Source organism: Mytilus edulis, chromosome 5 (assembly GCF_963676685.1).
Source record: "Mytilus edulis chromosome 5, xbMytEdul2.2, whole genome shotgun sequence".
NCBI lineage: Eukaryota > Metazoa > Mollusca > Bivalvia > Mytilida > Mytilidae > Mytilus > Mytilus edulis.
Window position 1 is genome coordinate 44,167,078 of NC_092348.1, and position 12,733 is coordinate 44,179,810.

The following is a 12,733-nucleotide window of genomic DNA, read 5'->3' on the forward strand; positions in this document are numbered from 1 at the left end:
AGATGATCAGGATTGTAGAGAAAAAGATTCATTTTGACATTTTATCAATTTTCCCCCATTTTACATTAACATACATTCACGTATAGCTTTACTTTACTTTTGTTAGCAGCTGGTTGGATATTGAATATCGAATATCGAATAACGAACCTACCGCTTACTTCGCATCCATTATGAAAACGATAAACACTGCTGGAATTATGCAGTTTTACATCAATATTTCGAAATCGGAAATAGTGTACCTAGCTTTAGGGCTAACAATGATCAAAGAGGAGGTTTATCGTTTCGTTCACATATTTTTCATAATTTCGTAACATATCATGCTTGTTTTTGTTTAGGTGCGCACATACTTGTGTACTCAACATATTCTTAAAAGTTGATGTACAACAAAGAACATCAAGAACATGTTCAAAATATACACGTTTCGTTATTGTTTGATACATGTTAACGTTTTCAACGACTTATGTTCTAAACATTGTGTATATCCTAACAAAACAATGCCAAACGAAATACGAAACAATCAATTAACCTAAACTTTTCCTGTTATTCCAATACTAAATTGTTATATATATTTTCATAGAACTTCAAGGCTAAAGATATAAAGGCTTTAATTGAAAAAAAGCTTTTAGGAAGATCAATCGATATAGTATCGGAAATTAATGGCACCATACTTAAAGCCGAGGAAACCATCACACATATATCAGATGTACTCAAAGTAATCAGGCACCCAGAGAAGAGGACAGTTCCTGAATACATGAGAACATCGTTACCCGACATAACATATGAACAAGAAACAGATCCAAGAGTGTTGTTGTCATGTGGATGCGCAATGAGTATCTATTCTTTTTATTTATAAATAATATACTTCGACCAATTGATTTCCTTTTTTCTATGAACAGTTAGTTACTAGCAGTTTTAACAAATACGTTTCATCTACTTATTCTAGACATGTGAGTTATTACAAAGTATAGCTCTAAACTTATGTTGCATTTTTTCATTGGTTATAATTTACTGTCAAATCCACAGTTGACAAGTCGTAACAGAGAATAGAGTCACCATGTTGCATTATGTAAGTCATCAAATATTGCACAACTGCAATACGCTCGAAAATAAAACCTACTCCTCGTAGCCAGTCAAGATAAATTTGCCGCTGTCAAATCGTCAACTCGGAGACAACATTATAACTATTCTTTAAGTGGAATTTCTTGAGTTTTTAATCTTTGCACGCGTGTTTTTTGGCACATATGTGCTATTTTATTACATCGGAATGACATTTTGTATTGTTGGATTTGTATTCATATGCCTTTATATTCTGTTAATTCATACATGTTCTTTGCTCGATATTAACTTTTGTTTATTTTTCTTTACATAGCTGCAGATAATTTGTATCAGTATGTTGAAGTTGAACTTATGAGGGGTGAAAGGGTATTGACTTGCTTTAATTGCAGAAAAGAGTGGGATTTTGAAGATGCATGCGTTAAAGCACGATTGTCAGCAGACGAGAAGCTACTTTTTGGAATAAAAATAAGTTTAAATTCTGTTGGTGATGTTTGTCCAAGCTGCAAATACTACTGCCAACGCATGACAGAGGACAATAATTTGGAACTATGGATGAAGTGCACAAGAAGACAATGCTCTTTTGAATTTTGCTGGATCTGTAAACAGCAATGGACACATTTTCATAAGTGTAAATTAGATAAGCTTCAAAACATTCTAAATGAATGCCCAAAAAAAGTTATGGGACATTCATACATTAAAAATGTTCCTTCAATTCGATTTTGCCCAAATTGCCATGCCTTAATTGAGCATATAGACGGATGCAAAGAAACACAATGCACAAACTGTAACAAAAGTTTTTGCTTTGTTTGTCTCACAATGTGTAAGGAAAATGAATTCCATCGACTGGAGTTGCAGTGTTCTGAATATGATTCAGAATGTACTGTTGCCCCCGTTCAAACAATTTAAGAAAGGAAACAGACACAGACGTGACATATCATGACTTTTTTGTGTGATATACAATTTTCAATACAATATATATTTATAACATTGTGGCAATGTAAATGCAATCGATTTCTACCTACCACAGTTTTACGTTATACACTTTTGTATAGAATAATGATTGGTTCAAGGTGATACCGGAATTAAACAAGGACGTTTGAACGAAATCATTTTTATTAGAAAAGGAATGATCATCTACTCGACTCTTCAGTATTTTTATAAGATTATATTCTATTTTAGGAAGCATACAATCAATGAAAATTATATATATAATTAGTAATATGGCGTGTTAGTGACATACTACGATATACATGGGGTCAGTAAATTCCATATGGGGTAAGAGCGAAGCTGGAATTCTTTATATGGAATTAACTGATCCCATTTACACTAGTATCGTATTTGGGGACAAGCACACCGTGAACCGAATTTATCTTACAGAGTGTTCAAGTCTTCAATACTTAGTATTAATAACCTATCTCCATTTGGCATACATAAAACAAATATGAAACAATAACAACCTTTTAGCTTAAAATTAATTTTGCGAATTTATTTCGATCGTTCATTACATGTATCAGTTTCGTCGTCTGTTGAATCCTTTCAGAAGTAATTCCCTTATGCGAACAATAAAAATATGTTAGCTTTATGTTTTATGAACTTATTTCAACCATTCATCATTTTCATGCCCCACCTACGATAGTAGAGGGGTATTATGTTTTCTGGTCTGTGGCTCCGTTCGTTGAGTCCGTCCGTCAGTGCGTCCGTCCGTCCGTTGAGGTTAAAGTTTTTGGTCAAGGTAGTTTTTGATGAAGCTGATTTTGTGCAGAGTTTTGATTCTTGAACTTAAAAAAAATAATTCAATAATCAGTTTTCAATTCATGCTTAAAAATATTAACCTTATATCTGTTATGCAGTTTATACCATGACAAATTAGAGATCAAGTTCTTTTTTTGTTTCATTAAAAAAGAATTTTCATTTGGTAGGGTACTGTGTATTGCCATGCAATTCATACAGAATAATTGCTGATCTAATTCAAATTGTAAATTTGAAATGTGAAATTAATTTTTTAGTAATTTTGTTAAAACCTAACCAAAATTAGGTTTAATGTTTTGCAAATGATTGAATGTTAGTTATTATATACAGGGAACAATTGTTTATTAGGCAATATTTTAATCCCTTAGGTTATCTTCATGCAAGTTTTTAACAATGCTATTTTAAAAACTTTAAATTAAATGCCTTAATCTCATGAAAAATTCTTACTTAGTATATGTATGGGCATTTCATGATTTCCTTAGCTCACTTGAAAAGTCAAAGTCAGAATCAAATGAATAAAGTATAAGACAGATACATTTTTGGTTACACATTTTAGACAAATATCAAATGCTTGGTCACTTTGACCAACACGTTTTACATAAATAACCTATGAAATATGTTGTCAAGTTTTTTAAAGTAAATACAATACAAAATTTTGAATATATCTAACTTGTACATTGTTAGCTTTGTGTGCAAAAAATGAAATCATATACTCCTCTAGCTTGTATACAGATAAAGGAAGATGTGGTGTGAGTGCCAATGAAACAACTCTCCATCCAAATAACAATTTATGGAAAGGTAAACCATTATAGGTCAATGTACGGCCTTCAACACGGAGCCTTGGCTCACACCGAACAACAAGCCATAAAGGGCCCCAAATTTACTAGTGTAAAACCATTTAAACGGGAAAACCAACGGTCTAATCTATATAACAAAAAACGAGAAACGAGAAACACGTATATATAACATAAACAAACGACAACTACTGTACATCATATTCCTGACTCAGGACAGGTGCAAACATTTGCAGCGGGATTAAACGTTTTTATGGATTCAAACCTTCCCCCTTTTTCTGAAACAATAGCATAACATCACAACATAGAAAAACACACGTTAAAATATCAATTGACAGACTTAACTCAATCAAAAAAACGTAAATTAATACACAATGAACGAATAAATTTGATCTGTGATATCTGAATGCTTGAATGGTTGATTTCACTAATCAAACTCTTATATGAGTTTGATAATAATGATAAGGAGAGTCCATTTATCTAGATGGGGACTTGTTGAATACCTGATATATATGATACGGGGTTTAAGGTATTTCAGTTTGACTATGAATAACAAAATGCTCGAGAGTTGTTCCATGGTCTAAGGTAGTGGCTTGATTAATCCAAATATTAAAAAAAATCTGATCATGTGAACCCAACATTTTTTTATTTGATATTGTATGGGGGTTGAGGGCATACTGGTTAGCCCTGATGTCACCAACCCCCTACAGAATCTGCCCATTATGATGAAAATTGATTCAGCAAACCACATGGTGATGAAAACCGGTTGAAGTATATCTACTAGATAAGGTTATCACTTGACCCAATCAAATATAACGTAGTTTTGTAACTTTGTAAAAGAGCGTGTCATAAGGTATTTCATTTTCAATATCATTGTTTAAGTTCTAATAACAAATACCTTATGATATTGATAGCCTTGAACAATCATAAAATAATTCCGTTATATTTGCAAACATTATGCAGAAATATCATATGAACATCATTTATTTTAACACTGTCAATCAGGACAAACACAGATAAAATTTAGAAAAAAAAAACTTAATTACTTTTTTCTTCATTTTTGTTACTATGGCAACCAATTTTTACTAAATTTTGTTTATTTTAATGTCTTTTTTCATAATGAAAGTTCTGCACTGTAAGTTTAGCTTATTGTAAGCAAGATGGCAAATAGCACTCGCATTTATTTGGGTTTTCATATATTTTTTATCTTATTTTGTCAATTTGGAAAATGTCATGACAAAACAATATACCAAATATCAAATCAATATCTTCAAACATAAAGAAAAAAGTGTGGAAAACTGATGTGCCAGACAGACGTACCGAGTGCAAACTAAAGTCGCCTTACACGTCATCGGTAGGGGACTAATAACATGCATTTACAAGGACTCCAATTTTTTAATTACACACATTTTCAAGTTATATTTGTCATCTTCAATTTGAGAAACTGTAATGTCCTCTTTACACATTTTTCTATCCTTTTGAGACAGCCTGGAGAAATAACCAGAAATCTGGGAGCAAGTTAGATATTTAGATTTCTTAAATCTTCTCTCTCCATTTTTTACTTCTACCATCATTAACTTGGCTGTCTCAAAAGAATCAACCTTCCTGCTAGTGTATTTGCCTATATCAAACTGGTCTTGCACTGTTTTTGTTCAACATTTAAAATCGTTTTCTTTTTCTTCATTTTTTAGAGCCCAACCAATTTTTGCTGCATTTGCTGTTTCAGAAGTAGTAGAAGATGAAATATTAACTGTTTTTGGATACAGTTTAAACGATTTCATTATGAATTATCACGATAAAAATATGCCATTTGTTAACTTTTGCTATCATGAATGCTGATGTGAGCACGTATTTATTGATTTTGATGATAAATTGACGTGTATTTGTTTTTAGATACTTTTATGCGTTCTCATGGCTTAGTTGAACTTAATCTTAAAAGTTGTTGATTAAGTACACAATACTACAGAGCCCTGTTGGTCTCACACAGATTACAAAGTGTCTTTTAAAGTCCTGCGCTGAAGATGTGTAAAGTCTAGCGCTGGAGATGTAAAGTTTAGCGCTAGATATGTAAAGTCAAGCGCTGGAGATGTAAAGTTCAGCGCTCAAGATGTAAAGTCTAGCGCTGGAGATGCAAACGCTGGCAATATGCAGTCTAAGGTTTGAGATGTAAAGTCAAGCGTTGGAGATGTTAAATCAAGCGCTGAAAATGTAAAGTCAAGCGTTGGAGATGTTGAATCAAGCGCTGGAGATGTAAAGTCGAGCGCTTATGTAAAATCAAGCGCTTGAGATGTAAATTTAAGTGCTGGAAATGTAAATTCTAGCGCTGAAGATATAAAGTGTAGCACTGAAGATGTTAAGTCAAGCGCTGGAGATGTAAAGTATTTTGCTAGAAATGTAAAATCGTGTTTTATAGCATGTTGCAAATAAGGATGCAAGAAAAGCCTCGGTCACACCTTACCGGATAGCTCGAACGGACGTCTAAAGGATAACTTTTTTTCAATCCGTTTATGTCCGTTAGACGTCCGTCCATTTTCGTTGCATGTCCGTTAAACGTACGTTTTATCCGTCGACGTCCGTTCTGTCCGGTGGAAAATTTTGAGCATGTTGAACACTTTGAACGGACGTCCAACGGATAAAATGTTCATTGAACGTCCGTTTAGGGTCCGTTTTGTACGGAACTCGTCCGTTTCGTTTCCGCTATGTATCCGTAACGTGTCCGATAAACATCCGTTGGTGGTCTGGAAGATAAACTCAAGCATCGGTCACACCTTACCGGAAAGCACGAACGTACGCCTAATGAATGAAAATAAAAGTTGTCCGTTGACAAAATTGTTATCCGTTGGGAGTCCGTTGATGTACTGACCTGTTGGTCTCATACAGATTATAAAGTGTCTTTTAAAGTCCTTCGCTGAATATGTGTAAAGTCTAGCGCTAGAGATGTAAAGTCTAGTGCTAGAAATGTAAAGTCTAGCGCTGGAGATGTACAGTCCAGCGCTTGATATCTAGAGTCTAGCGCCTGAGATGTAAAGTCAAGCGTGTTGCAAATAAGGATGCAAGAAAGGAGTCAACTTATTTTTGTGTATTTTCAACTTGGTCTTAATTACAAGGAAATATTACAAATCCTTAATGAAAAACACAGGACTTTACATCTTCAGCGCACGACTTTACATCTCCAGCGCTTGACTTTTCATCTCCAGCGTTTGACTTTACATCTTCAGCGCTTGACTTTACATCTCCAGCGCTTGACTTTACATCTCCAGCGCTTGACTTTACATCTTCAGCACTTGACATTATATATCCAGCGCTAGACTTTATATCTCCAGCGCTGGACTTTAAATTTCCAGCGCTTGACTTTACATCTCCAGCGCTTGACTTTACATCTCCAACGATTGACTTTACATCTTCAGCGCCAGACTTTACTTCTCCAGCGCTTGATTTTACATCTTCAGCGCTAGACTTTACATCTCCAGCGCTTGATTTTACATCTCCAGCGCTAGACTTTGCATATGTCTAGCGCTAGATTTTACACATCTCCAGTGCTATACTTTACATCTTCAGCAAAAGAATTTATATCTTCAGCGCTAGACTTTACATCTCCAGCGCTATACTTTACATCTTCAGCGCTGGACTTTACATCTCCAGCGCTAGACTTTACATGTTAGCGCTAGACTTTACATCTCCAGAGCTAGACTTTACATCTCCAGCGTTAGACTTTACACATCTTCAGCGCAGGACTTTAAAAGACACTTTATAATCTGTGTGAGACCAACAGGGCTCCGTATGTTACTATGAGTACTAGAGTTTCTAACCCTTTCAAGAATCCGGAGGTTGTGGATGCTTTATCCTCTTTGCATGACAAATATGTCGTTGTTCCGGCAGATAAAGCCTCCAATAATATCGTCTTCATATGTAAAAAACATTATTTGCAATGTCTCACTACAGAGCTTGGAATTGATAAAACTACTGGTAATCCTACATATTCTTTAACATCATTTACCAAGGATGAAATTTTACAAAATCATAAATCTGTCCTTCTTTCTTTTGGTATCAACATCAAAGAAAACGAAAAAAACTTGCCCTCATTATACTGGATACCTAAATTACACAAAACTCCATATAAAGAACGATACATAGCTGGGTCTTCAAAATGTTCGACTAAACACCTTTCTAAAGTATTGACTACTATTCTTTCTACAGTTAAAGATGGGCTGCAAAAATATTGTGAGGAGATATATTCTACCAGTGGTGTTAACCAGATGTGGATTCTCAAAAATTCGAAAGATCTACTGCTTAACCTTCGATCACAATCTTTGCAATTTTGCAGCAACATAAAAACTTTTGATTTTTCTACGCTATATACTACTATTCCCCATGCTCAGTTGAAAGATCGACTTCACCATCTCATAAAACAGAGCTTTTTCTATAAAAATGGGAATCGTAGATACAAATTTCTTGTTTTGGGATACAATAATTCATATTTTGTAAAGAATCACACTGAATCTTCCAGAAAATATACTGAAGATGATATTATTAAAATGCTGGACTTTTTGATCGACAATATATTTGTCGAGTTTGGAGGATTTATATTTCAACAGACAGTCGGTATTCCAATGGGTACTAATTGTGCACCCCTGCTGGCTGATTTGTTTTTGTATTCGTATGAAGCAGAATTTATTCAGAACCTTCTAAAAGACAAAAAGAAAAAGCACCTTGCGAAATTCTTTAATTTTACTTTCCGATATATTGATGATGTTTTATCATTGAACAACCCATACTTCAGCCAATACTTACATCTCATATATCCTAGTGAACTTGAAATTAAGGATACTACTGATACTAGAAGGACTGCTTCATACCTTGATATTTTCCTCAATATTGACGTAGATGGACGACTTCACACGAAAATCTATGATAAACGGGACGATTTCAACTTCCCAATTATCAATTTCCCATTTCTTAGCAGTAACATACCCTCTGCCCCTTCGTATGGTGTTTACATATCACAATTGATACGTTATTCACGTGCTTGTTCACACTATACGGACTTCATATACAGGAGTGTGCTCCTTACGCAGAAACTGCTCCAACAAAGTTATGAGGAGGACAGATTAAAATTGACACTCCGTAAATTTTATGGACACCATCACGAATTGGTGGACCCATATGATGTCTCTTTAACCAAACTAGCTAAGGACATTTTTACCACATGGTAGATTGTGGCTTGTCATTATGTCGTCTAATCTTTTAATTACCAAACGTGACTTATTCCCGATTGTGACTGTTTTGCTGAATGTGAATTCGTATTACTATAAGACGTGTTTCTGTACTTGTTTATCCCAAATTCATGTATTTAGTTTACATGTTTAATGTTATATTTGTAATTCTCATTTTGTCAAATGTGTTGACGTCTTTTTATTATATTTAGGTGTTACGGATGGAAAAATTAATCACCGCCTTTATTTATTATATTTAATTTCGTACGATTAATTACGTTTGAAGTTGGATTCATAACAAACTGGACATATATAAATTACAGTTAATTGCTATTAATAAGTATTGCAATATGCATTTTGTTTTAATAAATTATCAGTATTTAGTTCTAATATAATCTTTAAGCAATCCTAATTCTATCTCACTTTTGAATTATAGTTTTTCATGTGTGACGTCATGCTGTTTCTAAATTTCATAAATTCAAATGTGGCATAACGTTTGCCTTTTCGCCATCGTATGTGACGTCATTTTTTTTAATTGCGTTGACGCCTGGACTGATTCGGGTGTGTCTATGCTGTATTGAACTTGGCATCATGTATTCGGGTTTAGTTTTCTGTAATAAGTTAATACTTCAGTTTCATTATGAATATATCTTTCACATTCATTTGTTCAAATTTTCTGTTTGCAATACTAGTAGCATGAATCGTTCTTTATAAAAGTGTTCTTATCCCGGGCATAAAAAACAATGCCGTATTTGGCAAAACCTTTTCAACTTTTGATCTTCAATGCTGTACAACTTTGTACTTTTTTCAATTTCGATCTTTTATATCTGGGCGTTATGTATTCGGGTTTAGTTTTCTGTAATTGGTTAATACTTTAGTTTCATTATGTATATCTCTTTCATATTCATTTGATAAAATTTACTGTTTGCAATAGCATGAATTGTTCTATATAATAAGAATGTTCTTATCCCGGGCATACAAACAATGCCGTATTTGGCAAAACCTTTTCAACTTTTGATCTTCAGTGCTGTACAACTTTGTACTTTTTTCACTTTCGATCTTTTATATCTGGGCGTCACTATTGAGTCTTGTGTGGACTAGACGCGTTTTTGGCGTATTGAATTTTAAACCTGATGCTTTTTGTTATCTATTAATCATGCTTTTCTTTGTCTAATATGGTCTCCTTTTTATTTGTATTGTAGTCCTGTAATATTATGTTGTCATTTCAATGTTATATTTAACTTTGCCATTAAAGTGCGAGGTTTGGCATGCCATAAAGCCAGGTTCAACCCACCACTTTTATTCCCCTTTAAAAGTGTCCTGTACCAAGTCAGGAAGATGGCCATTGTTATAATACTGTTCGTTTCTGTGTGTGTGTTGCATTTTAACGTTGAGTCGTTTGTGTTTTCTCTTATTTTTTTTTTTTTTTTTTTTTTTTTTAGATAAGACGTGGCACGGTACTTGTCTATCCCAAATTCATGTATTTGGTTTTGATGTTATATTTGTTATTCTCGTGGTGTTTTGTCTATTGCTTGGTCCGTTTCTGTGTGTGTTGCGTTTCGGTGTTGTGGCGTTGTTCTCCTCTTATATTTAATGCGTTTCCCTCGGTTTTAGTTTGTTACCCCGATTTTGTTTTTTGTCCATGGATTTATGAGTTTTGAACAGCGGTATACTACTGTTTCCTTTATTTACTGACGTATTTCCAAAAATTAAACTTCTACCGATTTTTATACGTGGCAGCATTTATAAAGATGGATCTATGTAATCATTAGTTGGGATATACAGACGGTAGAGTCATTGAACAAAGTAAATGCATCTGCCCATGGATTTTTCAGATGAAATCTGCTATGAAACTGAACATTCATATTTTAGACCAAACACGATCTAGTATCGCACTCGTTCTAATTATATATCAATATTACGTGTGGTATGAAGACAATAACAATCAAAACTAAGAAGTAAACAAAGACTCACAAAACTAAAGGACATTTACATCAACAGTTTAAATAAAATATAAATAAGAAACAACACGAACTACACTAAAACCGGAAGTGAAATCAGGTGCTCCGAAAGGGAAAGCATTTTGAAATCAGCAAATTGGCGTTTGATACACTTTGTATGATATCTGCTGACTACTATTTTTTTCTTCACTTTTACTAAAAGATTATCAAATCTTTTTACGTCGAGTGTTGTTAATGCGATAACCATGAGACCTATGAAAGCGTGTTTTTGTATTGACTTGAATATTTTGGTGTTTTAATTCGTGGTTAATAATTTTTAGAAGTTCTATAGAAACAGTATAGCTTATTTTGTGTTCGTTTAAATCCCTCATGCCCCGTTTGCCTTATATATTGAATAAAGTTTTTCAAGTAACGTCATATGATAAGGAGAGGCGGAAAGTTCTTCCAATCACTGATAACCGAACATTATTATCTGAAGATAAAACGGAAGGGGTTGCACTTATGTTCAATCAGATCCATATAAACCAGAGAAGATAATACATCAAAAGAACTTTTTATTCTTTTAAATTATAAATAAGGGAACTTCGCGATCTTTTTTTAGACCCGCTGATTATAAGGGGACGTTGCTAACTAGACATGCTCGATTGACTTCAAGTTGATACAACTCCGACTTAAAAACAATAACTTTGAGTTGAAAAAATAGAAAAAATGCACGAAAGGGTTGTCAGAGTAATTTTATTCAAGTCTTAAATAGTTAACATATATCATTTCCTTCTTTACTGCTCTTAAATAAAAACAAATCCAGTTAAAACGTAGATTTGAATATCTCTGGTTAATGAAGATGCTACTGGAACAGTCATTAATGAAATCTTCAACGTATATTCAGATATGAGAAATGCAAAAAATGGGAAGTAAGTATACCAACCACAAGTAGGGACTAAAGAAATATCCCCGTACAAATTTGGAAAAAATAGTCATCGGGAAAGAAAACACGTTATTCAATTCAAAATTTGTATGTTTGTGTTAGCAAATATTTATTTTCCGTCAGCCAGTAGGATTATTACATCTGCTTCGTTGACAACATGGCAACACCTACTGCATTGTGCCCATCATCCTATACAAGTTGGATAATTGCATAAATGAGAAAGAATTCGTTATTCGAGAAAACACTTTACTTTATCTCTTTTTAAAACAGTACATGATGTATGGTCGGAATTAAATGAAATATTGTGCACATCCGTTTTTTCTGTTTGTCCCAAAGAATAATAATTTTACTTACAATGCACTCACATAAATATCGTAGACCTGTGGATAATTCTGTTTATATTGTTTTCTACCATATTTTATTTATACATTTATTATTAAACTATTATAACCCTTCAATTGTTTTTAGACCAATACCATAAAGACAAAAATATGATTATTGGACAAAGCTTCTGTCGTTTAAATGGTATTCGCGCTAAATATATGCCAAAACAACGTTATAATTTAACGAGGACATGTGCCTTGAGATAATTTGTCTTCCAAACATAAACTTCATTACGTTAAGAATTATCTATGAATTCATATACATGCATCCAACAATGTCCGTTACATGTGAACAACTAAACACTGTGAATGAATATATAACATGTAGAACTATGGAACTATACATATAAACAGTAAAATACATTGTCTGTAACTCTTTTTGATGATAATCATTTCGTTAATTCATTCCTTTATTGCTATGGTAATTCGGTTAAGTTTGTTTACATAAAGTTATATTTCAAAATTCACTAGACACTACAGTCTGTTATATTAAATATAAATATTATAGTCCGGCCGATCGGTGAAAAAAATGCTCAAATAATGAGGAAAGCACCATGTTTTGCATGATGGTACATGTTTGTGTACTGAGCAATATTAGCTATGGACCCACCCTCAAAATTCAATATGGCGGCTTTTTTCAAAATGGCTGCCG

The 12,733-nt window shown here is 33.5% G+C and overlaps 1 protein-coding gene across 1 annotated transcript; it reads left to right on the top strand.

The window, feature by feature from the left end:
- Positions 1-257: 257 nt before the first annotated feature.
- On the top strand, positions 258-2,505 carry LOC139522589 (potential E3 ubiquitin-protein ligase ariadne-2-like). The gene is made up of 3 exons (XM_071316054.1): positions 258-272; positions 578-830; positions 1,370-2,505. The coding sequence occupies exons 1-3, from the start codon at positions 258-260 to the stop codon at positions 1,960-1,962; spliced, it is 861 nt and encodes a 286-aa protein (XP_071172155.1). The 3' UTR covers positions 1,963-2,505.
- Positions 2,506-12,733: the final 10,228 nt, after the last annotated feature.

Coding starts and splice junctions, on each gene's coding strand:
- LOC139522589 (XM_071316054.1), top strand. Junction 831..1,369: donor GTCATGTGGATGCGCAATGA/GTATCTATTCTT, acceptor TTCTTTACATAG/CTGCAGATAATTTGTATCAG.